We start from the raw sequence: 25,450 nt of genomic DNA on the forward strand, positions 1-25,450 counted from the left end.
GAGACACAAGACAGAAAGCTGTTCCTTCCCAGGGAGCCCCGAGTGGAGGGGTATGCACTGACTGAAACCTGGGGAGCCCTAGGACTCAAGCTGGCTGGCTGCAGAGGTGCTGGAGAGGTTAGGGGAGCTATTTGCTCACCGGAGAGTGAGCTCACTTCATGGGAGTTCTAGGGCTAAGCCTTGGGCCCTGCATTGAGGACAGATCCTCTTCACCCACTGGTAAGTCAGTTTTGTGGTGCTGACCCAGGGCTTTGCTTTTCTAGGCAGCTCGGAAATACTGCCCCCATCATGTCGGTCATTACCTTGGCATGGATGTGCATGACACACCAGACATGTCCCGCTCGCTACCCCTCCAACCCGGCATGGTGGTCACCATCGAACCAGGTAAGAGCGCCTGCCTGGTCTCTCCATTCTTTCAATAAGCTTTGAACTTGAGCAGCCTCAGAGGAGAAGATGCCTTGAGAGTGTCTTCACAGCCTTGAAGAATAATTCCCCATCTGTTTTCATTTAGTCCAGTTCTGAATCCTAAGGAGTAGAAGCCTGGCCCCTTCCTCACATTCCTGAACTGTCCCTCTAGAAGTCCTATGTTTGTATGGGAATATCCTAGGAATGCTTGGCAAGGTCCCCCCTCTCCCAGTGCAGACTGGCCCCTTCTCTGCTTGGTGAAGCAGGTCTGAAAGGACTGGTGGCCTGCATCTCCTGGGCTTGGAGACCAGCTTTCTGGCCTCTCAAGATCTCCTAAGTATATCATGTCAAGAGAATACCCAGACACAGTGTAGGGCTGAAGTTCAGTGCCATCTGCTCTCCAATCTCTCCCTTCAGAGTTTTGAGCAGGTCACTTCATGCCCTCCATTTTTTCACCTCTAAAATTCAAGGGTCAGACAAGACCTCTGCTGCATTCTCCTCATTACAGTGTCTAACCAGGTCACCTCTGGTCTCAGAGAAGGAAGCAATGCAGTGCGCCTCTTAGCCCCTTATCGCAAAGGTCAGACTAGGTCTGAGGGTTAATGGCAATTAGGGCTACACTTGTTTATTTTGAGGAGAGTAAAGGACAATGATGGCAGGGAGCAGACCCTTTGAGAAATCATTTAAAAAAAGGGTGCTAAGGCAACTGATAGAATGAATGCTTTCTGCATTTTGGCCATACTCATCCCTAGATACCCCCGCCTCTTGCCTCTGTGCAGCCCAAGGGCTGATGTCTTCCCATCCATTGCCTGAAGCTCTAGGAAGAGTAACTGTAGAAGACCATGCCCTGCTCTTGACTCTGGTATGACCCAAGATCACCCCCCAAGATCAGGACTAGACTAAGTCATTATTCCACATTGTCTGAATCACATTCTTGATGCCCTCCAAGGAGAAGGGAGCAGACCTGCCTCTTGGGAGAACATTTGGGGTTCACCCCTCGGCCTGGTTTATACTCTGGATTACATAATGTCCAGCAAATAGGAATCCTGCAATGAGACCCTGCACCCCAGATATGTGGGTTCAGTGAGAGATGATTAGCAGATAATCACAAGAAGCAGTAGTTACACCTCCCTGTTCTGGGCCGCCTGGTCCCTCTTGAGGGACCTTTATTGTGAACTTCAACCCCTGGCATGTTCCCCGACAGATGGGGGTGATCTGTCAAGCGTCTCAGAGCCCAGACCCCTTCATGTTTTAGGCCCCCTGGTAAGGCATAGGCCCCTTATTCAGGGGCATCTTGATATCTTTAAGGGCATCCAGAAGATCTGCAGGGGGATCAGCCTTCAGGTTCTGCACATTTTTCTAAATTGCAGTGGATGGGGGCAGGAACCTGTGGTAGCCCAGGTCAGATCATGGGGCCTGGGCAGACTCCAGGGGGTGGACCTGGGCAATTTAGCAGACCAGGCACTTTTCTCCTGAGGGGCCCTCTGACCGGTCTACTAGCATCTCCATTCTTGCCGCTGCCCATCCTCTGCTTTCTCTTCCTCAGTCTGATCTCTGTTGGATGTAAAGCCTAGTGTCAGGCTTCCAGGGGCAGATCATCTTGTCCCATGCCCTTGGGAGACAGGATGCAGCCAGACCAAGTCTGCAGGCCCCGATTTGTCCTTGCTTAGCCCACTCTGCGGCAGCAGTTGGGCCAGACTGAGACAGTGATGAAGTCATCAGCTGGCCCAGCAACTCCTTGGCCACCGGCCACCTTGCAGACTGGCCTGCACTGGCAGGCCATCCCAAGTCAGTGTTGTTCATCTTGGCAGTGAGGGACCCCCTGCCAGGTCATCTTTCTAAGTGATCACATGGACCCTGGGGCATCAGGGAATGGCTAAGCAAAATGGCTCTAGACCATCTTTGAATGCCCTTTCAGAAAACTTCAGGAATACTCTGTTTTTTGGGGGGGAGAGGGAATTCCCAAAGGGTCACGCAAGTACAGTATCCCCTGGATGTGAAAGGCTCTTTCTCGTCTCTCTTGGGATTGTGGTAAGGGACTTTTGGATTCCTCTGACGGACTAGGTGAGGCCCAAGCATCTCCTTAAGAGTCTCCCTAATCCTCCCAGGGTTGGGCTGTTCACCTCCAGAATTGGGTAGCCCATTTCCAAACAGACCAGTCAGGCACTCAATAAACATTGCCTAGGAGCCTAAGTAGGTACAAGTCCTTCTAGATTTGAGACAGACAAGGGCGCTGGCTGAACTAGAGCTTAAATTCCTCCTCTTCTGGACCTGACTCCTTCCCCTCATCTAGCCTATTATCTAACTGGACAAAGAAATAAGGATGTCCTCTATTCAGCTGAAAGACTGGGAGTGCACTTAGATGGATTTTGCCATCGTTGGATCTGAGAATGACATCCTGACTTAGTTTCCTATGATCCTGGATTAAGTTGGGTTCATATTCTTCCAAGGGTTTGAATCTGGCCTGTAGCAAATGTGGAAGGTGGAAAGCGGAGCACATTCTGAGGGACTCCAAATATTCTGCCCCCCTTTGTGGGGCAGGCCAGGCCTTCTGCACTTGTCCTCTCCATCTTCCTTGATGGGCCCTCCACCCACCTTACTGACATTTTCCTTTGTTGTTTGGTGGTGGGTGATTCATGAGCATATTTCCCAGGGCTCTCCCCCCTCTCTAGGTTGTCTTTCCTTCTCCCTGTGGCAGTTGTGTTTCTTCCTCTCTTTGGGGGCCACAAATTGAAATACTGGGCCCTTGGACTTTGATGTCACCTTTCTTTATGCTAAATTATGCCACTGTTTATGCTTCTGGAGCAGGAGGAGGCTATGAATTGAATGAGTAGTTTCTCCTGCTCTGGAAAGTTCTAAAAATCTGTCAGTGGCCACATTGGACTTTGCTGCCAACTTCTGCCCCTGTTAAAAACCCCAATCTGTAATCTTGGTCCAAACATTCTCCTCCAGATTTGACCCCCACTCCAGCTTAACCCTAAAGAAGTCAGGCCCAGATGCCTCCCACACTGGCCTATTTGGCTCCACCCCCAAAGAGAAGCACCCTCTAAATGAGGTACAGAGCAGATCACATTCCTTCAATCCAACATCAGGATTATTGATCACAATGTACAGCATGGAAACAGTGTAAAGATTATCAGACTGCCTTCTGGGCGGGGCGGGGGGGATTGTAAAATTCAAAACCTTACAAGAAATGAAAGGTAGAAACTATTATTGTATATAATTGGAAAACAAAATATCTATTTTTTTAAAAAAAAGGATTATTGATCAGGCCTAAGACACAAGTGATAACATCTTTGATTTTTCAGCTGTCTGTCCTGCTCATTGAGGAACCCAGTTACTGGAGGGCTCCCCTTCAAGGCTGATGCTCCATAGACTGACAGTCATTGGTAGGGCATCTTTTCCAGGACCTAAACTATTTGGCCCTTGGCAAACACTCTGTCACTTGGTCCTCTCAACTCTCTGAGATTTTATCCCCATTTCATACCTGAGAAAGCTAAAACAGAGAGGGGGAAAGTGACTTGTCCACACAGTCTTAACTGGTCACACAGCTAGAACATAGCTTGAGGCTGGACAGATTTTTCTGACACCAGGCCTAGTGTTCCCTCCTCTGAGCCACCTAGCTGAAGAAAGGAGCCCAATCTGACCATGCCAGACTATATCCCCCTTCTTTTGTTAACATAATGATTCTTTTGCCTGACTTCTTCTTTCATTATTCATCAGTGAGGATAAATTAATTTTTATTGTGGTTTGTGTTGTGTTTAGTGATTTTGCTGACTCTCTGTGACCCCACTTAGGATTTACTTGACAAAGATCCTCGAGTGGTTTACCATTTCTTTCGCCAGCTCATTTTACAGCTGAGGAAACTGAGCCCCATAGAGTTAAGTGACTTGCCAGGGTCCCCCAGCTCATATAGGAGGTCAAATTGAACTCAGGTCTTCTGACTCCAGGCAAGGCCCCCTATCGACTGTGCCACCCAACAGTTGCCTTTTATTGTGTTAGACTTGGAGAAGGATTTACAGAACCTTGTCCATCTGATATTAAGCTGCAAGCCTCATTGAAATCTTCTTCTTTATGTAAATTTCAGAAAATGCTATTGCAGAGCCATAGGATCAGCTGGCCCAAAATTGGGGGGTGAGCTTCTTTGTGCCAGCTCCGCACTTAAGAACCACCAAGACTGCCTACGCTTTCGAAAGGCATCAGAGCTGTTCAGGCTGGTGCTTGTTGGATCTGGCCTCATGTTCTCAAATGCAACACCTCCTCAGGCATCCTGTGGAACTGCCCGGCTCTCGGCTGCCTTTTGACATTTCCCTGGGCTTTTTCATACACCTCAAAGAAAGGTGTGTTGTTTAATGGGTCACCTTATGTGGCTGATGCTGAGATGTTGTGAGTGAAATCGGGGGTGCTGCCATGGCTGCAGCAGCTGCCTCTGGCTCACAGACCAGTGACCTCCACCTCCGGCAGCCCGTCTTAGATTGCATCATTTATGAAATTGCAGAAATTGGAGCTGGAAAGGCTTGTAAGCCTTGGGCTGCCCTCTTGGCCTTGGACCACTCTGGTCTGTTCTCATTTGTGGGGTTTCAGAAGCCAAGCGCCTCCCATAGTGCCAGGCCTGGCCTTCATTGTGCCCCATATTGTGGATACAAGGGGCTTCCAGGGAGATGCTCTGTTGACTTTTTCTTTTGCTCCATTTTTGCCTGATTATTCTACTGAGGATATCCCAGTTGAGACCATGGAAGGGAAATTTTTTAGATTATTTTCCATGACTTGCCTCCTGGTAGCATGGTAGAGTTCAGACCCTGTGCTAGATCTAGTTCTCCCAAAGTTTAGGCCATTGAAACATTCTTAGAACCCTGATGGTGGTCTCTGCCTCAGTGACCCTCCCAAATGTCCACTGGTTGGGACCTGGAGAGCTTGATTAATGGGCAGTGATGAGCAGCAGAGTTGAGATGAGAAGAGAGATGCAGGAAGTAGAGTCTTTTCCTGGCCCTTTCCGCTTCCACCCCACCAGAAGCCTGCCATACCTTCGCCTCCAGAATCAGGAGCCTACCTCCACTGCAGTCTGTGCAGCAAACCTGGGGGACAGGAGTTCTCTTCTCAAGCTTTTCTTTTGTTCCTTGCCCCCTCCCCAGTAGAAAAAGAAGAAAAAATAAACCAGCCCTTGGAACAAGTAAGCCTGAGCCTGCCAAACATGTTGGCCGTGTCCAGAATAAGTTTCAATTGTGAGTCCATCAAGTCTCTGTCAGCCATCAGGAGACCCCCGGAAATCATGGTTGGAGTGCATGAGTCTTTCCAAATGGTTCATTTTTACAAATTGATGGTAGAGAATGACTTCTGCTGGTTCCTACAACTCTTCCCCCTGAATTACATTGATGTTCCTTTTCACTACCTGCACCCTTATTTTTCCAGCCACAGCCCAGTTGATGAGCTCTTTCTTAGCTTCCATTTCATTGATGTGAGAAGGTTCATTTGTATACAGAAGACTTTTTCCTCTTGATCTCTTGGTATAGGTCTCGCCAGATCAGAGGGTGTGCGTGCGCATTTTAGTTTACTTTGGGGCCCAGTTCTAAATTGCTTTTACAGCAGCTGGACCATTCATCTCACATCTCCTCCCATCTGATGGGTGTGACATAGGTGGGACCTGGGAGCTGCTTGAATTTGCATTTCTCTAATTTAGTGACTTCAGTATTTCTTCAGTTGACTCTAAGTAGCTTGGATCTCTTCCTCCTAAAGACACTTTAAAAAGCTGCCCTGATGGGGCAGTTAGGTGGCACAGTGGATAGAGCACTGGCCTTGGAGTCAGGAGTACCTGGGTTCAAATCTGGCCTCAGACACTTAATAATTACCTAGCTGTGTGGCCTTGGGCAAGCCACTTAACCCCACTGCCTTGCAAAAAGCTAAAAAATAAAGCTGTCCTGTCCTGTCCTGTCTTCTCCTGGGTAGTCACCTTGTCCTTGTCCTTTCTCCTTTCCTAGGTATCTATATTCCTGAAGATGACTGTGACGCCACTGAGAGATTCCGAGGTCTGGGTGTGCGCATTGAGGATGACGTGGTGGTGACCAAGGACTCGCCACTCATCCTGTCTGCAGATTGTCCTAAAGAGATGCACCACGTTGAGCAGATCTGTGACCGGGGCTCTTGATCTGAAGCCCAGGCTCCTGGGCAGACCTGGGCACCTGTTTCTATACACACACATACACACAGACCTCAAGGATCCTCCATGGATGTGCATGTGCACATATTCTGGAGTCTATGTGTGTGTGTTATGTAGATAATGTATATAGAGAGATATATACTTCCTTATTTAGGAGTTGGGGGGAGTCTTGTGGTGGACATTTTCCTTTTATACTTGGAAAGCCTGAAGACAGAATTATTCAGTTCTCCATGCCCACAGCTCTGGAAGGAGGAGGAACTGTCTTCACACCGGTAGTGACTTAGAACAGCTCAAGGTTCAAGGTAAGGGTGGGTGAAGCACCCATCTCCCCTTGGCTATAATTAGTATGTAGTTTGTTAAAGGGAGAAAAAGGATGCCTATCTCCTACCCATCCCCCAATGAAGGCCTCTAGGTTTTGAGCATTCAGCTCTGAACCAGCCCTTGAGGCCATCAGTCGTTGACATTGACCTGAAGATGGGGCAAGAAGCTCTTGGTTTCTCCTTCCTCTCTTCCCCATGGGGCTTGTTGCCCACAGTCCATACCCAGAAGCCCTCAGCTCCCCACTTAATTTCCATGACTGTGGTTGACTCTGGCTGTTGAAACTACAACTTCCGTGCATGGGAAGGCTTGGAGTTTCATCTGTCTGCCCTTGTGGCCGCCTGGAAAAGGGCTTCAAGCGAGAGAGGTACTTAGTCCTGGGCAGACCTTGAAAACCAGATCATCCCTCACCACCTCTCATCCCCAAGGCTCATCCTGCCCTCGCAGTTCCCGTTCCTTGCTCGGGTCGCCCCTCTTGGCCGATGTGACAAGTCTGACCCACCTCAGCCTCCTTCCCGAGACTGCAGCAGAGTCTGAGCCAGGGAGACTTGCTGTCTCTCCCCCATTTGCTTCAGGCAGTGCTAATGCTGGAAAAGCCCCTGATGAGCCTTCAGCTGTCCCTTCAAATCCTCCTGTCCTGGCTCCTCTCGGGGCACACCCAGCTCTGGCCTTGGTGCTAGGGCCCTGCCAGGGAGGAAGCATTAGGAAAGGGTTAAAAGTCAGTGCCAAACTTGAAGCCAGGGCTTCACAAAGGGCCAGTAAGAGGGCCATGGATTGTTTAATAAACACGTCAGGGAAATGAGCTTGAGAAATGTCACCCTTGGTGGAGTCCTGGAAGTGCGCCTATCTGATAGGAAAACTGAAGAGAGATACAGAGGAAGCCAAGGGCGGGCAGAGGGGTGCTCCATCGGGAGGCAAGGATAATGTTACAAAGCCAAAGTGTTACAAATTATATCCGGGCTGCCCTTCTCCCCTTCCCCCCTCCCGAGATGGGGCCTCCGGCGGCCCGGACAGCTGGAGCAGGTGTCCACAAAGAGGCCTGGCGCCCCAGAGAGCCGAGATGTCCCTTCGCAGGCCTGACCCCGAGCACACGCGCCCTCGCTCACACACGCACTCCCTCGCCCTGTTCCCCACTCGAAGGGGACAAAATGAGATAAGCCAGGCAGAAGGGATTCTGTTCCTTGGGGTCTTGGAATACAAGATTGCCTTTTCTTCTTACATGGTGTTCCTTAGGAAGGAACAGATAGTAACAAGTCTCCAGCCTTTTAGCGAAGAAACCAGCCAGGCTTGGGCAGAACACTTGATTGTATTTTGCCACTTACCTCCTCCTTCCCTCAAAAGGAAACTTTCAAGTCATCAGACTTGGTTCTGGACCTTCGAGTCCCAACTGTGCCTTTTAGAAGAATTGTAGGGGAGCGCTGTGAGCCTATTTTCATCTGAGTCCCAGCATCCCAGCTAGACCCTCCTGGATGCTTGGCCTGAACAACTGGTGCTCTCGAGGTCAAAGATGAGGTTATGAGGTGTCCAACTTTGTTAGGTTTGGGAACTGGAGAGCAGACAATTGTGGTGCCCAGGGGGCATCCCCTAGAGAGTCATCCTCCAGCCAGCAAAGTACTAGACCCCCCCCACCCCCAAGTGCAAACTGGACTGGGCAGTGGTGTTTCTTTCTTAACTGGGGGGTTGGGGCACCCTAACAGCAAAGCCATTATTTCAAGGTGGCTATTGCTACTTAGGTTTCCTTATATCAGGAAAGAATCTAGTTTTTACCTTGTTTTTTGAGTAAAGAGAAGGAGCAGTCTCATTTTGTTGAGGTGACCCCACTAGTTAGGTGTCCTTTGTAATCATCTCAGAGTACCAGGATGGTCATTTATTCTGTGTTTTTGTTTTTTTTGGGGGGGGGGGGTTTTGTAAGGCAGTGGGGAGGGGGTAAAGTGACATGCCCAAAGTCACACAGCTAGGTAATAAGTGTCTGAGGTCAGATTTGAACTCAGGCCCTCCTGACTCTAGGGTCGGTGCTCTGTCTGCTGCGCCACCTAGTTGTGAGTGCCTCAGGGACTTAGGGCCTCCTCAAATGGAACCACAGCTAACTCCTCAGCTTTTCCTGTGGTAGCAGAAAAAAGATTCAGCAATGACAAAGGAAATCAAGATTTTGCTTTTGTTTGGCCAGGGGAAATATTGGGGTGCTTTGAGGTTTTGGGCTTCAGTCCTTCTATTTAGCCAGACAGTGTTAAAATCATGACAAAGCCTTTGTTGGGAGGGTGGGGTGCCTTCAAGCTGCTGAGCTTGCTCTGGCAGCACTAGGCCAGTCCTTAACTGGACCCCAGGAGCACGGTTGGATCACCAAGTCCTCCTGGATCCTTTGGGGGAAGGCTCTGTCTCTTCCCTCATTCCAAGGCCCTTCCCAAGTTCACAGACTAGCTGGGTGTTCCTGTCTGCCTTCTGCTTGCTGCATCATGGGAAAATCCTGGCAGATTCCCAGAGGATAATGGTGGTGGTCTCCTTCTGGGGTGGCTGCTCTGGGCCAGCATTCTGACAGTTGGATGAACTTTACAGACTTAGTATGAATATTGGATTTGGACAGAATGCTGTTACTGATTTGCCCACCATGATTTCAGGTATTGTTTCCCCACAAGGGAAAAAAATTTCTTAACAGTGTTTAAAAAATAAACCGCAACATACTGTACATTGCTTCTCGCCTTGTTGTCATATTTTAGAAGCCAAAGATTTATTTTGGAATTAAAGGTGTAAGTCATTGATTTTTCACAAAGCACTCATTAGCTCGAGGATCCATCGAAGATCCATCAAGCAACAAGCCACCCTCATTTAATTGCCCGCTCTGTGGCAGACACTGTTCCGTGGCACGGACCCCATCCTCAGACTAACAGGAAAAGGGGAACATGTAAGTCACAGACAGAAGTGGGGGGCAGTGCCTCCACGGTAAAGAATGCCAGGGTTGGACTGGGGACGCAGGCTGAGGTCCTGGCCCTGTCATTTATCTGGATGACCCCCCCTGGGAAAGCTGTTTCACGTTTCTCTATAAAATTTGAGAGTTTGGATGAGATGATCCCAGATCTTCCAACTCTGATTCCATGGACATAGTCTTTGGAAAAAGCAGTCGCAGGGAGGGGCATTTTGACATAGTAGGCTGGGCTCCCAGAAGGTTCCTGCCTGCTGTGGCTTCTGACTTCGGCACTAAAGGAGGAAGGAGGGACAGGCCTCACCAACCAGACCAGAGAGGGAGTTAGAACATGCATGGGAGCAGGAAGCAGGCAAGTGGACAAGGATTCCCATCTGGCTGGAATAGTCAGTTTTCCAGGGAAAGTTCTTTAGAGGGGCAAAGCCAGCAGAGGACAAACACCCTGCCCTAGGAGAGACAAAGTCGACTGGTCCAGGCCCCACTTCTTGACTCCTACTCTCTGTGTCCAGTGCAAAGCTGGAAGGTCCATGTCATGCCATATACATGTTGAGGGGCTCCCCAACCCTCGTTGTTAGTCATAAAGAGAACATGACGTAAATCATGGAAAGCAGGTGTTAACCAAAGGGAGGTGGCGGGTGGGAAAGCCCCTTGGCTTCTGGATAGATGTTTGACCTCTGGCTTGTGTGACCTTGAGCCCTTCCTCCTCCCCATCCCAACTTTCCTTGATAATACAACACACCCCCCGCCCCCCCATCAAAGGAAACCATCATCATGGAGTGTAAAGAGCTAAGTGGGACTGCTCACCTCTGAGTGAATCACCTCCACAAAAGCCGGTTCACTATATGGCCCTGACCAACCCTTGGCTGCAACCAGCCTTGGCCCCAACCAGCCTTGGTCTAAAGACCTCCAGAGAGGAAGAAACCCCCCCCCCCTTTTTTTTAGGTTTTTGGCAAGGCAATGGGGTTAAGTGACTTGCCCAAGGCCACACAGCTAGGTGATTATTACGGGTCTGAGGTCACATTTGAACTCAGGTCCTCCGGACTCCAGGACTGCTGCTGTATCCACTACACCACCTAGCTGCCCCGGAAGAACCCATTTTTTACTCCCAAAGCTATAAACAATCCTTTTTTCCCTCAGTCAACCCTTCAAAAACTTAATCTTCTCCAAACCTAACGTGGACACTTCCTTCACTGATGCTCAGATGGCTTCACCTGGGCACCATCTTTACCCATCGTGAACAGATGGTCCCCATTCCCACCCTACCCTCCCACGGAGCCCAATAGTCCACATATGATCTGAGCAGGGCAGGATACAGGGAGATCCGTCGCCTCCTCTCCTTCTGGCTTTTGACTCTTAGTTCATCCTATAAGGATGAACTGATTTTGACCCCCACTTGGATAAGAAATAATTATCTTACAAACTGGACCAACAAAAGCTTGCAGGATGGGTACAGCCCAGTAGGCAGGCTTGCCCCATGACACAGGTTTTTGTCAAATACCAGCGTCAGGGCAATGAGTAAGGCAGGGAAATGAGAAGCAGGTAGCGTGTCAGGAGTAGCCACTCTGCGCCCTCCTTGGTCACAATCCGCCACGGTGCCATTTTCTTGAGAGCAGATTTCAATCTATGAAAGAGTGAGCCTGGGGAATGGTGCCTCAGACCTTGATTCAAACCCTAGCCCTCACCCCCTTGGAACTCAGTGTCCTCATCTGTAAAAATGAGGGGGGTAGAACACAGAAGGTATCTGAGTCATGAATGGCCAGTAGGGTTCAAATGTGGTCAAGTTGAGGAATCTGGTCAAGGTGAAAGCTGATTTTAAGTTACCTGGTTAATGGGGTGCTCACCGTAAGGAAAGGCAGTCATTAAACCTGCATTTTTGTTCAAAGTGCTATGAGAAGTAAACTGACTGTGGGACCTTGGGCAAGTCATTTAACCCCATTGCCCCCCCCCCCATAGGAGAAGTAAACTCTGGGAATATAAAGAATGCTCAGGCATAGAGACGGGAGCCACAAGAAAACTGAAAAGAAACCTAAGCAAAACAATGACAGCTTGGGCCCAATGGCACTGTGGAAGGGCATCAAGGTTGGACTTCGGCTCAGCGCTAGCATGGTTCCTGGCAGGAGACCCTGAATAACTTGTGTCACACCAGCCACCACCTGCATCTGCAGCCAGTCTCATATACCTGCTTGCCTGCAGCTCCCTACCCACCCCGCCCAAAAACCAAGCTGGAAAAGCTCGGCTTAGCCTCAGAGAGAAGGTTCTAGAGCTCATTTCTCCAGCCCCAAACAGAACCTTAGGCAGCCGACAGCAGCGATCTGACGTCCCTTGGCCTGCGGGGAAGGGGGTGTCGTAGCCTCCAAGAAGCCCTGCCCGCTGGCGCCCCCTCAGCGCTTCCACCTGCAGGTGAGGAGGGGGCTGACTAGGGAGCCAAAGAGCACCTCCAGGGCCAGGGAGAGGGAAGGCCCGGGACGGCTGGATTGGGCTTTTATTCGGGTTCTGCGGCCTGCTCTCCCCAGGCCGTGCCCATCGCCCCGGGGGGGCCCATGTACAGTCACAGTGCTGGGTTAGAAGGGGTGCGCCAAGATGGGGGGCCCCGGAGCGGAGGAACTGAGATGGGGGGCCCTGAGGCACGGGGGAGCTTTGGGGAGTTAGGGGGTGGGGGCCCGAGCCTGCGCAGAAAGCCTCCTCTGAGGGCCCCTTCCTGCAGCCTTTGCCCCAAGACCCTGAGGGGGGCGGGGGCTCCGGCCGGGGCCAGCTGCCCAAGGATGGGGGCGGTGGGCCTGAGTGGCCGTGGCGGATGGAGAGTGTGGAGGTGCGGGGCCCGCGGGGCCACCAGAGCGCTGTGGACTTGGGGGGCACAGGAAACCCTGGAGCCCCGGGGACCCCGGGAAGACGCGCGTGGGGACACAGGGGGGGGGCCCCGCGGGGCACTGCGTGGGTGGCGCGGCCTCACGTGGGCACGTGCGTGGGTACGTGTCTGCCGGCGCGTGCTCGGCGGGGGGCCGGGGGCTGTGGCGCAGCAGGCGCCCCCCCTCGGCGGGGGGGGGCACGGGGGGGGCGGCGTTCCAGTTCCAGCTGGCTCCCTCGGCCCCGCCCGGCCCGGCCCCGCCCCCTCTGGGGTTGAGCAACCAGTGACAAGGGGGGGCGGGGGGGCGAGCAGCGCCTTTAAGGGGCGGGGCCTGCCGCCACGCCCCGGGGCCTCCGTGCGCCGCGAGGGGCGGGGCTGGGGCGGGGGGAGGGGGAGGCGTGCGCCGCCGCGCAGACGCAGTGAGCGCGCGACGGGCACTCGCTTTCCAAAATGGCGGCGGCGATGGATGTGGACACCCCCAGCGGCACCAACAGCGGCGCCGGCAAGAAGCGCTTTGAAGTGAAAAAGGTCGGGCCTGGGCGGCGCCGCCTCCCAGGGGCCGGCGGGCGCGGGGCCGCTTGCAGTGGCGAGCGGGGGACGGCGGGGCCGGGGGGCCGTGCTCCCCGGCGTTGCTGGGGGACCCGGGCGTCCGCCGGAGGGCGGAAGTGGGCGGGACCTCGGCGGGGACGGACGCGGCCGCGGCCCAATGGGCGCGGGCGGGGCTTCCCGGCGAGGCAGCGGGCCGGGCCAATGGGCGCGGCGCTTGTTGCGAGGCGGGCGGGCCGCGGCTCCCGCGGCGCTGCCCGGGGCCGAGCTGTCATTGGGGGAGGCGGCGGCGGCGCGGCCGGGAGGGGCGGGGTGGGGCCGGGCGCGCCCCGCCCGGCCCGGGGTCTCGTGACGCCCCGGGAGCCGCCCCGCCCCGCCCGGCCCTGCGCTGCCCCCGCGCCTGGGCTTTGTCCCGCCGCCCCGCCCCGGCCCCGGCCCCCCGGCCCCCCGGCCCCCCGGAGCCGACCTGCGGCAGGGGCGCCCCCGCCCCCGGGGAGGCCCGGCCTCTGTCCCGCCGCCGCGGGGCCCCCGAGCCGCGGCCATGTTGAAGGGGTGCAAGAGCGGGGCGTCGGGGCGACGAGGGGCCCTGAGCCGCCTGGGGGGCGCCATGAACCCCCGAGGCTTGCAGGGGCGGTGACCCGGAGCCCCGGGATTCCCCCAGGATCACCCAGCCTCTGCTTCCTTGTCACCCTTGGGAAAGGGTTCCCGATCTCCCTTTGGGGGTGCAGGGGGGCTTGTAGCTAGAATGCCCCCCCTGGCGACCCCCCATTTGCAGGGCTCCTGAATCCTTAGCCCAGCCCAGTTCAGCCTTGGCAGAGTTGGCAACGGGGGTCGTGTCCGAACGGACCCCTTTGCTTTAAAGCAGGGTAACTGCACTGCGCCCCTGACCCCACTTTGGGCCCGAACCCTGCATTGTTCTCCCCTTTTCTCTTTGCAGTGGAATGCAGTGGCCCTCTGGGCCTGGGACATTGTGGTTGACAACTGTGCCATCTGCAGGAACCACATTATGGACCTTTGTAAGTCACCGGGCCTGGGGCACATGGAGGTGGGCCGCCCCTTCACAGTGACTTCCAGGGAGCAGCAGAGACACTCGACTCTGGCCCAGGCACAAAAAGGCCAGAAGAGATAGGGAAGGGAAGAAGAGTCACCAACCGCTCCCTCAGAGTCATCAGGTTCTGGGGTGCAGGTCTTAGGAAGGGCAGAAAGACTGAGGGAAAATTCTGTATCTCCATCACGATGGAGAATCACCAGAAACTTCAGGTTCCCGATCCAATAGCTCAAAGGAAATTTTATTTACATCTTTATATGCCTCATGGGACCCAGCCACGCTCAGCACATACTGTAGAATGGCTATCTTTTTAGTACAAAGGAGCGCTTTTAAAAGCCGATCTCAAGGAGTTAATGCGCAAAAATGGTTTGTTTTGTAATCAGCAATTAGACCAAGAAACCTACAAACACCCAAATTTAGTTATTTTTGAAATAGCTTCAGGGAACTGTGATGTATTTTCATAATTAAATTATCAACCAGAGGGAATAGTCTGTAATCATAGCTACAATTTCTAAATTAAAAAATAAAACTCATTAGTTGCTGTTGGAAAGCAATCCCGACTCTTCAGATTTTGTAGTATATCGATTGGTTGGTGAGTGGCCTGGCTTTGCTGTAGGTAGAGCCTTTTTGCTTTTCTGTGGGTTTGAGGCTTTTTTAAGGGGAGACAGGAAGCTGGCAGTATTTCCTTTTTACACATAGGCAGGTCTCCACATAGGCAGATGTCCAAGGAATTCCAAATATGCCCATGTATGGTCTATTTGTATTGTATGTGTAGTTGAAAGATGTCAATCACAGAAGAACACATGGACAGCCTTCCATGTGTGTGAGTGTAGTCTTTGATTGCAGCCATGGCAGTACCTGGGCCTTAATGGTTTCCATTGGTCTTTGCCCGCAAGTAAGAGCATCTGACTGGCACTTAGTCTCTTATAAAAGTTGTTATTTACAGCTGTATGCACATTTCCCATTTCTGCCCCAGATAGCTGCATTTTAGAAATTAGTGTTAGTTCCCATTGGAGTCATCCTCACAGCATTCCTTACTGCATCCTGGGAGACTTCAGGCCATGTTTGCTCTCTTCTTGGGTTCTTTCTTCAACCTTGTTGAGTGAATTGAAGCCCTTAAGGAGGCTGCTTCTTCAAGATTCTCATGAACAAGGGTGGCTAGGTGGTACAGTGGATAAAGCACCGGCCTTGGAGTCAGGAGGACCTGGATTCAAATCCGGTCTCAGACACTTAATAATTACCTAGCTGTGTGGCCTTGGGCAAGCCACTTAACCCCATTTGCCTTGCAAAAACCTAAAAAAAAAAAAGAAAAAGATTCTAATGAATGTAGATTCATTGTTAGTTTGGGTGCTTAGTAGAAGTTATATAGTAATGGGCATAAAGAGCATATGGATCAAAGTCTCATCTTCTGAGCTTCTCAAAAGACATTTTAGCTGCCAAGATTGCCCTCACTTTTCAAAATGGATTCTAGTTTGACCAAACCATTCTCCTCTAGGAAAGTATCCCTCCTCACTTTATGAACAACTTCATCCAAGGCTCTTCCTCTTTGAATAAACAGGCTGGAAATGGAGGTTGCTAGAACTGGTATGTTGACCCAGAGATGTCTTAATAGACAAAGTGTCCCATTGAGATTGTCAAACACAAAGGAAGGTCTTACAGAAGGTTCAGGTCTGCCTCTTGCTCTGTCAAGTAGTCATAGGTTTCTTCATGAAATCAGTGGATACCTGAACCTGAGAGATGAATTCAGATCAGCTAGAGCCATCTGCCTTCACTAGACTGATGGAACAATAACTCAGCCTAAACTTTACATGGTTTTCATTGTCCTCTTCTTATCTAAATTAAATTAGCCCCATGAGAAGCCAAATTCTGTTGTTTCCTTTGTGTCTTCATTCTCTTTTCTGCTTCCTTGATGACCTCTCCTCAGCTGCCCCCTATTGTTCTGATAGCCTTTCCTCTTTAGTAACATAAAAAGAGATCTCTTCCTTTATACTCAATTGAAATTTAATTCTTATAGAGCCTTGATACTCATTGACTGACTTCACTGAATATACTTGCCTGCCTTTCCAATCCTTATTTTGCCTTCAAAGCTTAGTTGAGACCCCCCCCCCCTTTCTGGAGTCCTTCCCGGTTTCCTCCCCATTCAGCCTGATCCAAATTTTTCTCCCTTTATTTCCTCCCTGGGCTAGTCTTCTATTTGTGGGGTATCACCTTATGAAGCGTAGGTTCCTTGAGAGCAGGGACTGTTGGAGTTTGGACTTTTTATCCAACACTAGCTTATTAGCCAGCATGGTGCATGTCATGCAAATATTGACCAAATTGAATGGACTCAAGAGGTATGAAAGGAAGGGCTTCTTCATTGAAAGAGTTTCTGGCTTGAATCAGAAGAAGGGGAACAATTAGTGTGTGGGGAAGACAGGCGGGAACCCCTGAAATCACATAGGGATGGCTTGGCAGAAATTGAAGGTAAATGTTAGAATAATTGTTAGAATAATTTGGGGAAAGGAAGGGAACCAGAAGAAGGCAGGGTCTGCTCCCTCCCAACCATGTGCTTTCCTGTTTCCCAGCAAAGGACTGACCTGACCAAGGCCAATGAGGGCCTAGGCCTGGTAGTTTCTGGGGACCACACTATCTTTTTTGTCAAACAAAGACATCCAGATCCTGCAAAGGACAGGGGGCTTCCTCAGGATAATTTTTTCTGTTGGTCTCTGATTTGATCCAAGTTAGGTGCTAGAGTCACCCATCCTTAACCTGTTCTCTCTTTCTCTGCCCTGAAATTGTCAAATACATATTTTATATTTTCTTACACATTTGATAGTCATTTTTTAAACGTTTAACGTTTGATTTTTTAATTTTTAATAATCCTCATCTGACACCCCTGTGTCTTCATGTTTATTCTCTCAGGAAGTTTCTGACCAAGAAAGAGCATCATGATAATCAGGCCCTTCTTAAGTAATGATGATTGTATTTCTACAAATCATTTAGTGAGTCTCAGTTCTATATAGAACACTGAGCCAGATCCTAGCCAAGCTCCCCCTTTGGAGACAAGCCTTGCCTCACACTCAGGCTCTGAAGTTGTTACCCTACTCGTGACCTATCTCCTTCGGTTAGATTTTTATCCTCCTTTGTTTTTCCTCTATCATGAAATGAACTGATCCTTGATAGAGGATAACCTCTATCAAGAAGGATATCCAAATGGTCATTTATTCTCCCCAGCAGACAGACTAAATCCATAAGCAGTAACTTTATTTTTTAATTTATTAATTAATTTTTCTAATTATATCTAAGAATAGTTTTTAGCATTTATTTTTGTAAAGTTTTCTCCCCTTCCATCAAGCAATAGCTTGGCGGTTAGGGGGTGAGGCAGAACCTTCTGTTAAACATCCCTCTTGTCTCTGTTTGCTAGCACAACTGCCTGGGCACTTGGACCAACTTTCCAGGCAGCACATGTAGTTAGAGCCAAGTTTACACATGAGACAGTTGAATTCTAAAAATATTAAGTTACTTCTGTATAAAATATCCCCCCCCCCAAAGGAGGGGGATAATATCAGGCCCTGATATCAAGAAATTTGTGATCTCAGGACCCCAGTGGCATGTACCCAAATAGCTTGAATACAGTACATGAGATGCTACAAGAAGGTTTGAGGGAAAAGCAGTGACTTCTGACTAGGGAGGGTTAGACAACTACTGCTGTAGCAGGCAGAGGGCGACGGTCGAACAGCTTGCAGAAGAGATCCCTGTTCGGGTCCAGCTTGGGGTCAGCAAAGGAGTCTCCAGGCTAAGATTGTGTTATTGGGAGAGGGCTTCCTGAGTTGTGTTGTGTGTCAGCATAGGAGAAGCCAGAAGACGAGGGCTCTGAAAGCTAGGAGGACAGGGAGGCTGGAGCCAGGTGGTGGAGCACACAATGCCAGGAATCTGGACTCTGGGAAGTAGGCAGAAGGAGCTCATTGAAGAGGTTTGAGTCAGAGCATGTGGAGGGAGGCTGGGAGAAGGGTCAGCAGAGAAGGATAGAGTATTCTCCATCCACTCTGGCCACACACACACCCTTGTAGTAGTTGATACAGGCCTGAGATTGTGTCATCTTGTTCCCACAGGTATAGAATGTCAAGCCAACCAGGCATCTGCCACCTCAGAAGAATGTACTGTCGCATGGGGAGTCTGCAATGTAAGAGAAGCATCCTTCTGAACTAGTAGATGTAGGGTCTCTTAGCTATTCTGACAGGTTGGCAGTTAAATAGCAAACATTCCCCACTAGGCTCTACCCAGGGCAGTGAGATTTTTTTTTTTTACAAGTTGTTCACCTGGCTTTCCTTCCTGCTTCTGTGGGCCAGTAACTATCTGCAAGATACTCTTACAGAGGCCTACCGTCAGTGTTGCTGCAGCTGGTCCCTTCCCCACTCCTGCTGTTCCCCTCACAAGGACTCCCACATCCTCCCTCTTTTGAGATGGTCACATTGTAGAATAAAAGGAGGTCAAGGCTCCCTTGGGGCAGATAGGGCAACCCTGTCTTTGGGTCACAAATTGATTCCAGTACCTTAAAAGATACTTTAGAAATTCTTCCCTAGAAATGGCCTTCAAGCCTCTGGAACATTGGCTTCACTCCTTTTTGGGGTTTGTTTATTTTTTATCTTCAATTAGCAAGCTTTTATATTTATTTTATTTTCTCTCCCTGTTACTTGTCCTCATCCTGGGAAAAAGGAAAGATAAAGAAAACCCTTGTAACAAATGTGCATACTCGGGCCACGTCCAAACCTTGTGGTCTTGGGCATGTTTCGTTGGTCACCTGCCCATCAGGAGAAGACTTCACTCCGCTGGTCTAGATGATGCCAGGTCAAACCTTTGCTCTTTTGGACCCAACCAAGGGCCAGTGGCGCTAAGTCTGGCAAATGAGTTTGACAGATGGGGGCCTGGCTCACTTTGCTCTTTGGTTGGCACTGACTGGCTGGCTCCAGAGGCCATTGCCAGGGTGGTGTCCGAGAACAGTGTGAGTGGTGCCACTCCCTGGGGCAGAGGAGCCTACTCTTGGACAAGTATCTTTTAGTTTTTGGTCATTCCGATGTGCCTTCCTTGTACTTCCCACTGTGTGACCAGAGCCCAAGAGGTTTCCCCCTAGCTGGCCAGAAGCTCTCCCAAGCAGAAGGCTGCTTGATACTAGTGGGACCTTGGATAAGTCACAGATGCTTTGGACCAAGATCCCTTCCAGCTCTCACTCCTCTCCCAATCCCTTTGAGCATTCTTCCCGGTCCGTTGCTCCAGACAATTTTTAAAGGATAGTGTCCCTTCCAGGATCCAGCTGAGGACCCTGGGCTCTGCTTTTTGCAGAGGGGCCAGGAAGATAATGGTGTTTTGAGCCTTTGCTTCCCTGGCCAAGTTTACAGGGAAACAGCTCAGTATAGGGGCTGTCTTACCCCTAGGCTATATAGTTATCCTGCTGCCAGTCTCCGCCAGCCAACCTTTGCCATGCCCAACTGGGGCATGGGACTAGGGAAGTTGGCTTCACTTGTCCTTCCTGGGGCAGAATAGGGCTTCCTCCCAGTGAACCTCTTGTCCCTCTGCCCAGGCCTGACTCTGCCAGCCTTTTCTCCTCCATGCCCCAGTGTAGTAGTTCTAGTCTTTATTTACTCTTCTCGACTCTGACTGTGAGACTTGAGGACATTCATTCCCCCCTTCCCCCCAGAACGAGTCCCTTTGCAGCTACTTGCTAAGATGCTCCTTACTCTTAAGAGACCCACTGCCTCCCTTAATTTCCAGGCCATGGTGGAAGCCATAAGATGAGTAAGTTTGCAGACCCCACCTGGCTGTAGTATTTCTCCTCCAGCTACACATCCTGAGTTGTAGGAGGTACCAGCTCTCACTGCTACTTGCAGATTGTTCTCCCTAACCAAGGGTGTGGGGCCCTGGGAGCCCCCCAAAGTCACAGGTCTGCAGCATGATCCAGATCCCCTCCTCTGTCAGTAAGCAGACTTTGCCAACTCCCTCCAAGCTCCCCAAGAATCATCTCACTGCTCCTTCCCTTTCCCTCCTGACTGCACCTCAATTCCAGTATTTTTCTTTTCCATGTCCCAAGTTACAAAGATGATTCTTGACTGTCCTGACCATAATCTTCCCATCAGACTGCTTCCCCTCAGTGAATTTAAAATGAGCCTCAGTATCCCTTAAATATTCATTGATCTATCCTCACTGTGAGGGTGGTGGAGGGAGTTCTGGTCTCCTTCCCTAGCCCTTAGAAAAAGGCATGAGGAATGTGGTCTGAGGGCAGGCCTAGGTGAAAGGAGGGCTCTGCCCCCAGGGCTCAGGGCCTAGTGGCCTCTCCACTCTCCTAAGTAGACTGGGGTGACCTGCATTTCTTCTGGGTCTTGTCATGAAGTTTCTGAGGAGAGAGGTTTTCTTTGTGAGGTCATGATAGAGACAGCAGCTGAGATTCTCCTTAATGGTCTTGACCTTCTCTTTTCAGCACGCCTTCCATTTCCACTGCATCTCTCGCTGGCTCAAAACCAGGCAGGTGTGCCCACTGGACAACAGAGAGTGGGAGTTTCAAAAGTAGGTGCTCTGAGAAGGCCGTGTGGGAGTGAGGCAGATGGCCCGACTGGGCTGGCTGTCCTTGAGGGGTCTTTTAAATTTAGTCTGAGGTGAATTAGGGAACAACCATTCAGGTACCCATCAGAGGTGCCTGGAGAGAGATCTGATACATTGAATAAGAGATCTGATGCACTCGAATGCAGTGCCCCTTGAGTCAGGAGATCTGGCTCCCGGCACCTCCTCTGCAGCCCCTTCCCAAGGGTGGTGACACAGAGCTGGAGGATCCTTATGCTCCCTGCCTCACCCAGCCACGAGGAGGTGGGGTAGCCCTTCTTCCCCAGAAGCACACCCAAGGTGCATCACTTACTTCAGGAGGACAGATGTAAAAGAAACACATGCCAAGTTCCTGCCTGAACCTTGGGGTCCAATTGTCCTTGGCCCCTGGATCCAAACATCTCCCAGCTTTTGGAAGGGGTGAGCCCAGGCAGACAGAGGGGCTGCTCCCAGGCCCACAGACTCCTCCAGAGGCCCTTGGCCATGTCCACTGCCTTTCAGTGAAGCCTGGATCCCAGGGGTTAGGGGACAGAAGCCATTCTTGGTGTCTAGCCAAGCTAAAGGGTCTTGAGGTAGCCACCTTGCAAAGTGGGAGACAGCAGAGGAGGCTTTGGGGCCAGGGGGTTCAAATCCTGGACCTCCTCTTCATACCTTTGTCGTCTTAGATCAGTAAGGTAGATGTTCTCAGGGTCCATTTCTGCACCAGAACTTAGGAGAGCACTTTTCCAAACATCAAGTATGCTTGCATCTGATAGTTGATTGGACCATTTTTGATATTCTTACTAAAAAAGATACCAGAACCTTCCATCCATGGAAGTTGAGGTTCCATGGACCTTGTTTGGGCATCTCCCTAGGAATCTGGTTTCAGAGAGTCCCAGAAGGACCCAGTTCATGATGGTGTTCTGATCATAAAGGCCAAAGGTGGATTTGACTAAGATACCTGCCCGTTACTCCTTAGGCTTCTGTGTATAGATCAGCACTTCACTGATAGAAGAGGGCTGACCCCAGGACTGAAGAACAGGCTGCCACAGAACCACCTTAGCCATGCAGCCTGGAGCAGAGGAAGCCCCAAGCCTTGGGTGTGTGTGTGTAGGGTCTCGCCACCATCCTTGGAATGGGGCCGGTGAAACCTGGTGCTTAACACATGGTTCAGGGAGGCTCCAGGAGAGGTTTAGTCTGGAGGCCAGAAAATGGACTTGCCCTCCATTTTGTAGATTCATCCTTCCTCCTAAATTTCCCTAAGAAAAAAGGTCAGAATGAGGAGTTTGGAGAGACCTTCTGCCAACCTACTCTGTGACCTTGGGCAAATCATTTGAATCCCAAGCAAATTCTTGGGTTCATCTATAAAAGGAGGGGATAGAAGTCAATGTTTTTAAAAACCCTGCCAGTGTCTCTCAGTGCTTCAGCCCTCTCCTGAGCTCCAGGCCTTCTTTCCTTGCTAGCTGCCCATGGGGCACTCCTGGGCATCCCACACTCCACATGGGTCCATCCTTCCAGTCAGGCAGGTTTTGAAACCTCCCAGTTGCCCTCGGCTCTTCCTCTCCCTCATCCCCTAGAGTTAATCAGTGGCCAAGTCTGGCTGCTCCTCCCTCCACCTCATCTCTCTTGTCCCTCCCCTCACTCTCCTGGCAGCCACCCTGGCCTCTGGACAACTGCTCAGCAACTCCCTCCAGAGTTTCCCCTCCTGTCCATTCTCTGCTCAGTGCCAGGAACTGGCATTCCTGAAGAAGATGGAGCCACTGAGACCAGTGACTGAGACAAGATGCACATTTCTCTCTTATGCATTTAATCCATATTTCCAAAGGCTTCCTTCATACCAGTTCTCCATTCTAGCCAAAGTGGCTCCCCCTCTGCCTCAACTGAGCCCCCCCCATCCTCATGCTTGCTTCTTGAGGACATTTTGCATGCTCAACACATGCAGGGGTTTTATATACCGCTACTTAAATGATTGGGTTTTTCAAGTGTTTGTTTAATTGAATTGAATGACTTCTGATTGTCTACCCTTAGTTAGGGCAAGGCGGGAGGCCTGAGAGTAGCACTGAGCTGGCAAGGTCAGCCCTTCCTCAGGTCCAGGAAGCTCCCTTGTGTCCCCTGTAGAAGTGACCAATCTCCGATGGATGATGGGGAGAAAGATGCCAAACTCTGGGAAGTCCCAGGGAGGGACCTCAGAGAAGAGCAGGCTCTTTGTGGGCTGTGGAGATAATGTGCTTCCTTTATTTTTCAGGTATGGGCATTAGAAAAAGCACCTTCTTCCTCAAGATTATCACTTTTGTTCGCTACTTGCTGACTTGCTGTCCTGTTGCCTAATTAACTATACATGAGTTAAAGCCAGTCTTCAGTCTTGTGTGCAGTGTCTTTTGAGTTTGGTCTTAATGCCACCATATTGTATTCTATGTGAAATAAAGCCCCGTTGGATCCAAGTAACTGGTGGTTTCTCACATGTGTAACGACTACGGTACAAGGAATTGTCTCTTCCCAGTCCAGAAAGCCATCCTTCTGAATGAAAAGCTTTGAAAAGAGGATTAAGGGTATTGGAGTGGTCCAAACATTGAATTAGCTTGTCTAGGCCCAGGTTGGCCATCCCCAGACTAAGGCTAAGTAGGCTTACAGATAAAGGCCTGGGTAACCAAACTCCCTCCTTCCTTGGCTTCCTTGTTCCCCCTCCTCACTGTCAGATCAATCCTTCTGATAACTTGGCAGGTTCCTCATCCAGACCACACCCCCCTATCATTAAATGTATTCCCAGACTCCACTATCCTGGGTCTTCCCCTTGATTTCCATTCTCTTGGTGATTTCATACATTGCTAGGCCTCTGTCTAGCTTGTCTGGCTAGTTGACCCTCCCATCTCCATGGCCAGCCCCTATTCTGACCAGGTTCCACTCCTGGATGTCTAAGTCTCTCGAGTTCAATGAGTCTAAAACCCAACTCATTCTCTAACCCCAAACACTGGCATTTCTGTCATGATCACAACTACTATTGAAGCCACCCAGCTTTGCCATCTGGAAGACCTCGACACCTCATTCTCTCTTGGCCACCCTACCTCCCCCACCTCCCCCACATCTAAACATTTGCCAAGACTTCTTGATCAAACTGCCTACAACCTCCATGGGCCTCGATGGTCCGACTGTGCCCAAACTTTGAGGGGGATCCATTGTAGACTGCCTTTTTAACCTTTCACCCATTTTGGCTGTTAGAACCACAGAGTCAAGAACAGATAAATAGGGTTCCTTCCCCTTTTTGTTGAACTGCTTCAGTTGTGTCGAATTCTTCGTGACTCCATTTGGGGTTTTCTTAGCAGACATCCTGGAATGGTTTGCTCTTTACTTTTCCAGCTCATTTATTTGTTTGTTTATTTATTTAAGGTTTTTGCAAGGCAATGGGGTTAAGTGGCTTGCCCAAGGCCACACAGCTAGGTCATTATTAAGTGTCTGAGACCGGATTTGAACCCAGGTCCTCCTGACTCCAGGGCCAGTGTTTTATCCACTGCACCACCTAGCCACCCCTTTCCAGCTCATTTTAAAGGAAATTTAAGCAAGTGAATGACTTGTCCAGGGTCACAGCATAAATGTCTGAGGTCACATTTGAATTCAGATCTTCAGCCCCAGTTCTCTAATTCAATTCACCAGCCAACTACTCCAAGAACAAGAGAAGTGGCATAGGGAAAAAATGACAAATTCTCTTTTGGACATGTTAAATTGGAAATGTCCTGGCTAACCAGTTCAAGAAGTCTAAATGGCAACCGGATGGAGGTGTGAGATGGGAGGTCAGCAGTGTTTAGAGGCAGGCTAGATAGATGTGAGAATGAGCAGGATGCAGATGGTAATTCAATCCATGGGAGCACTGGACACATTGGCCCTCGTGGCCCTCCTGGCCCTGCAATTTCTAGGGAAATTGGTCTTCCAGAAACAGTTGCTCCAGGAAACTGCCTCAAATTTGAGAGAGAAATGGAGGTTGTAGGCAAAACCAGCTTCCTAGAGGTAGATGACACCCATCTGGTTCCCACAACAGCTGAGGAATCATCCACAGTGTTGTGTTTGGGGGAGAGAAGACCTGAACTTTGTCCCAGAAGGGGCAGGTCTGGTCAGGGGGAAGGGTAATGCCATAAGGTTGAAAAAGTCCCATTTACTGGGATTCCTTCTGGCTGGAAACTGAGTCCTTGGACCATAAGGTGGCATTCACCAATATGTCAGCAGGTGGCTTTGCTCACCACCCAAAGTCGGTTTGCCTTCCTAGGGGGGTCCTTTGAGGTAGAGATGGGTGGTAGACAAGCCAAAGAGAGTGATTTGGGGTATGGTCCTCATGTTCAACTCTTTACCCATGACTACCAGTTCATGGGGCCACTAAGGAACCCCCCCCCAAGAAACCTGGAATATGGCAGGAGGAAATGCTGGCAGGAAACAGATTTTGGGACACAGGTGTGGTTGCCATCTCTTTCCGGAGCTGAGAACCCTGCTAAAAAAACAAAGCAAAACAAACAGAAGGAAACTCCGTTCATTTTCCAGCTGGAAAAGTCATCTGATCAATGTTCTAGGTAACTCATCAACCAACCTGCATTTATTAAGCCCTGGCTGTATGCTACTCTATAGATACAAAGACAGTAACAATTTTCTAGGACTTGAAGGTTTGCAAAATATATTATAAATGGA

At 50.4% G+C, this 25,450-nt stretch overlaps 2 protein-coding genes across 2 annotated transcripts in view; both read left to right on the top strand.

Annotated features, from left to right (window-relative positions):
- XPNPEP3 (X-prolyl aminopeptidase 3) overlaps positions 1 to 9,572 on the top strand; it is a 29,717-nt gene extending 20,145 nt beyond the window's left edge. Inside the window, exons 9-10 of the mRNA XM_074227007.1 lie at positions 264 to 384; positions 6,381 to 9,572. Of these exons, the coding sequence (XP_074083108.1) occupies positions 264 to 384; positions 6,381 to 6,547 (288 nt within the window). The 3' untranslated portion in view covers positions 6,548 to 9,572. The remainder of the gene's footprint in view (positions 1 to 263; positions 385 to 6,380) is intronic.
- Positions 9,573 to 13,058: 3,486 nt separating this feature from the next.
- Positions 13,059 to 23,223, top strand: RBX1 (ring-box 1). The gene is made up of 5 exons (XM_074227008.1): positions 13,059 to 13,167; positions 14,123 to 14,201; positions 18,325 to 18,395; positions 20,685 to 20,770; positions 23,028 to 23,223. Exons 1-5 carry the CDS (start codon positions 13,090 to 13,092, stop codon positions 23,038 to 23,040), a joined length of 327 nt encoding a protein of 108 aa, XP_074083109.1. The 5' UTR covers positions 13,059 to 13,089; the 3' UTR covers positions 23,041 to 23,223.
- The last annotated feature ends 2,227 nt before the right edge of the window (positions 23,224 to 25,450 follow it).

This window comes from Macrotis lagotis, chromosome 2, assembly GCF_037893015.1.
Source record: "Macrotis lagotis isolate mMagLag1 chromosome 2, bilby.v1.9.chrom.fasta, whole genome shotgun sequence".
Lineage (NCBI taxonomy): Eukaryota > Metazoa > Chordata > Mammalia > Peramelemorphia > Peramelidae > Macrotis > Macrotis lagotis.

What these genes read in the sequence shown, in the direction of transcription:
- RBX1 (XM_074227008.1), top strand. Translation starts at nt 13,090, where the DNA reads ATGGCGGCGGCGATGGATGTGGACACCCCCAGCGGCACCAACAGCGGC. An exon ending in GAACCACATTATGGACCTTT is followed by an intron (nt 14,202 to 18,324) that starts GTAAGTCACCGG and finishes TTGTTCCCACAG; the next exon opens with GTATAGAATGTCAAGCCAAC. An exon ending in TCGCATGGGGAGTCTGCAAT is followed by an intron (nt 18,396 to 20,684) that starts GTAAGAGAAGCA and finishes TTCTCTTTTCAG; the next exon opens with CACGCCTTCCATTTCCACTG.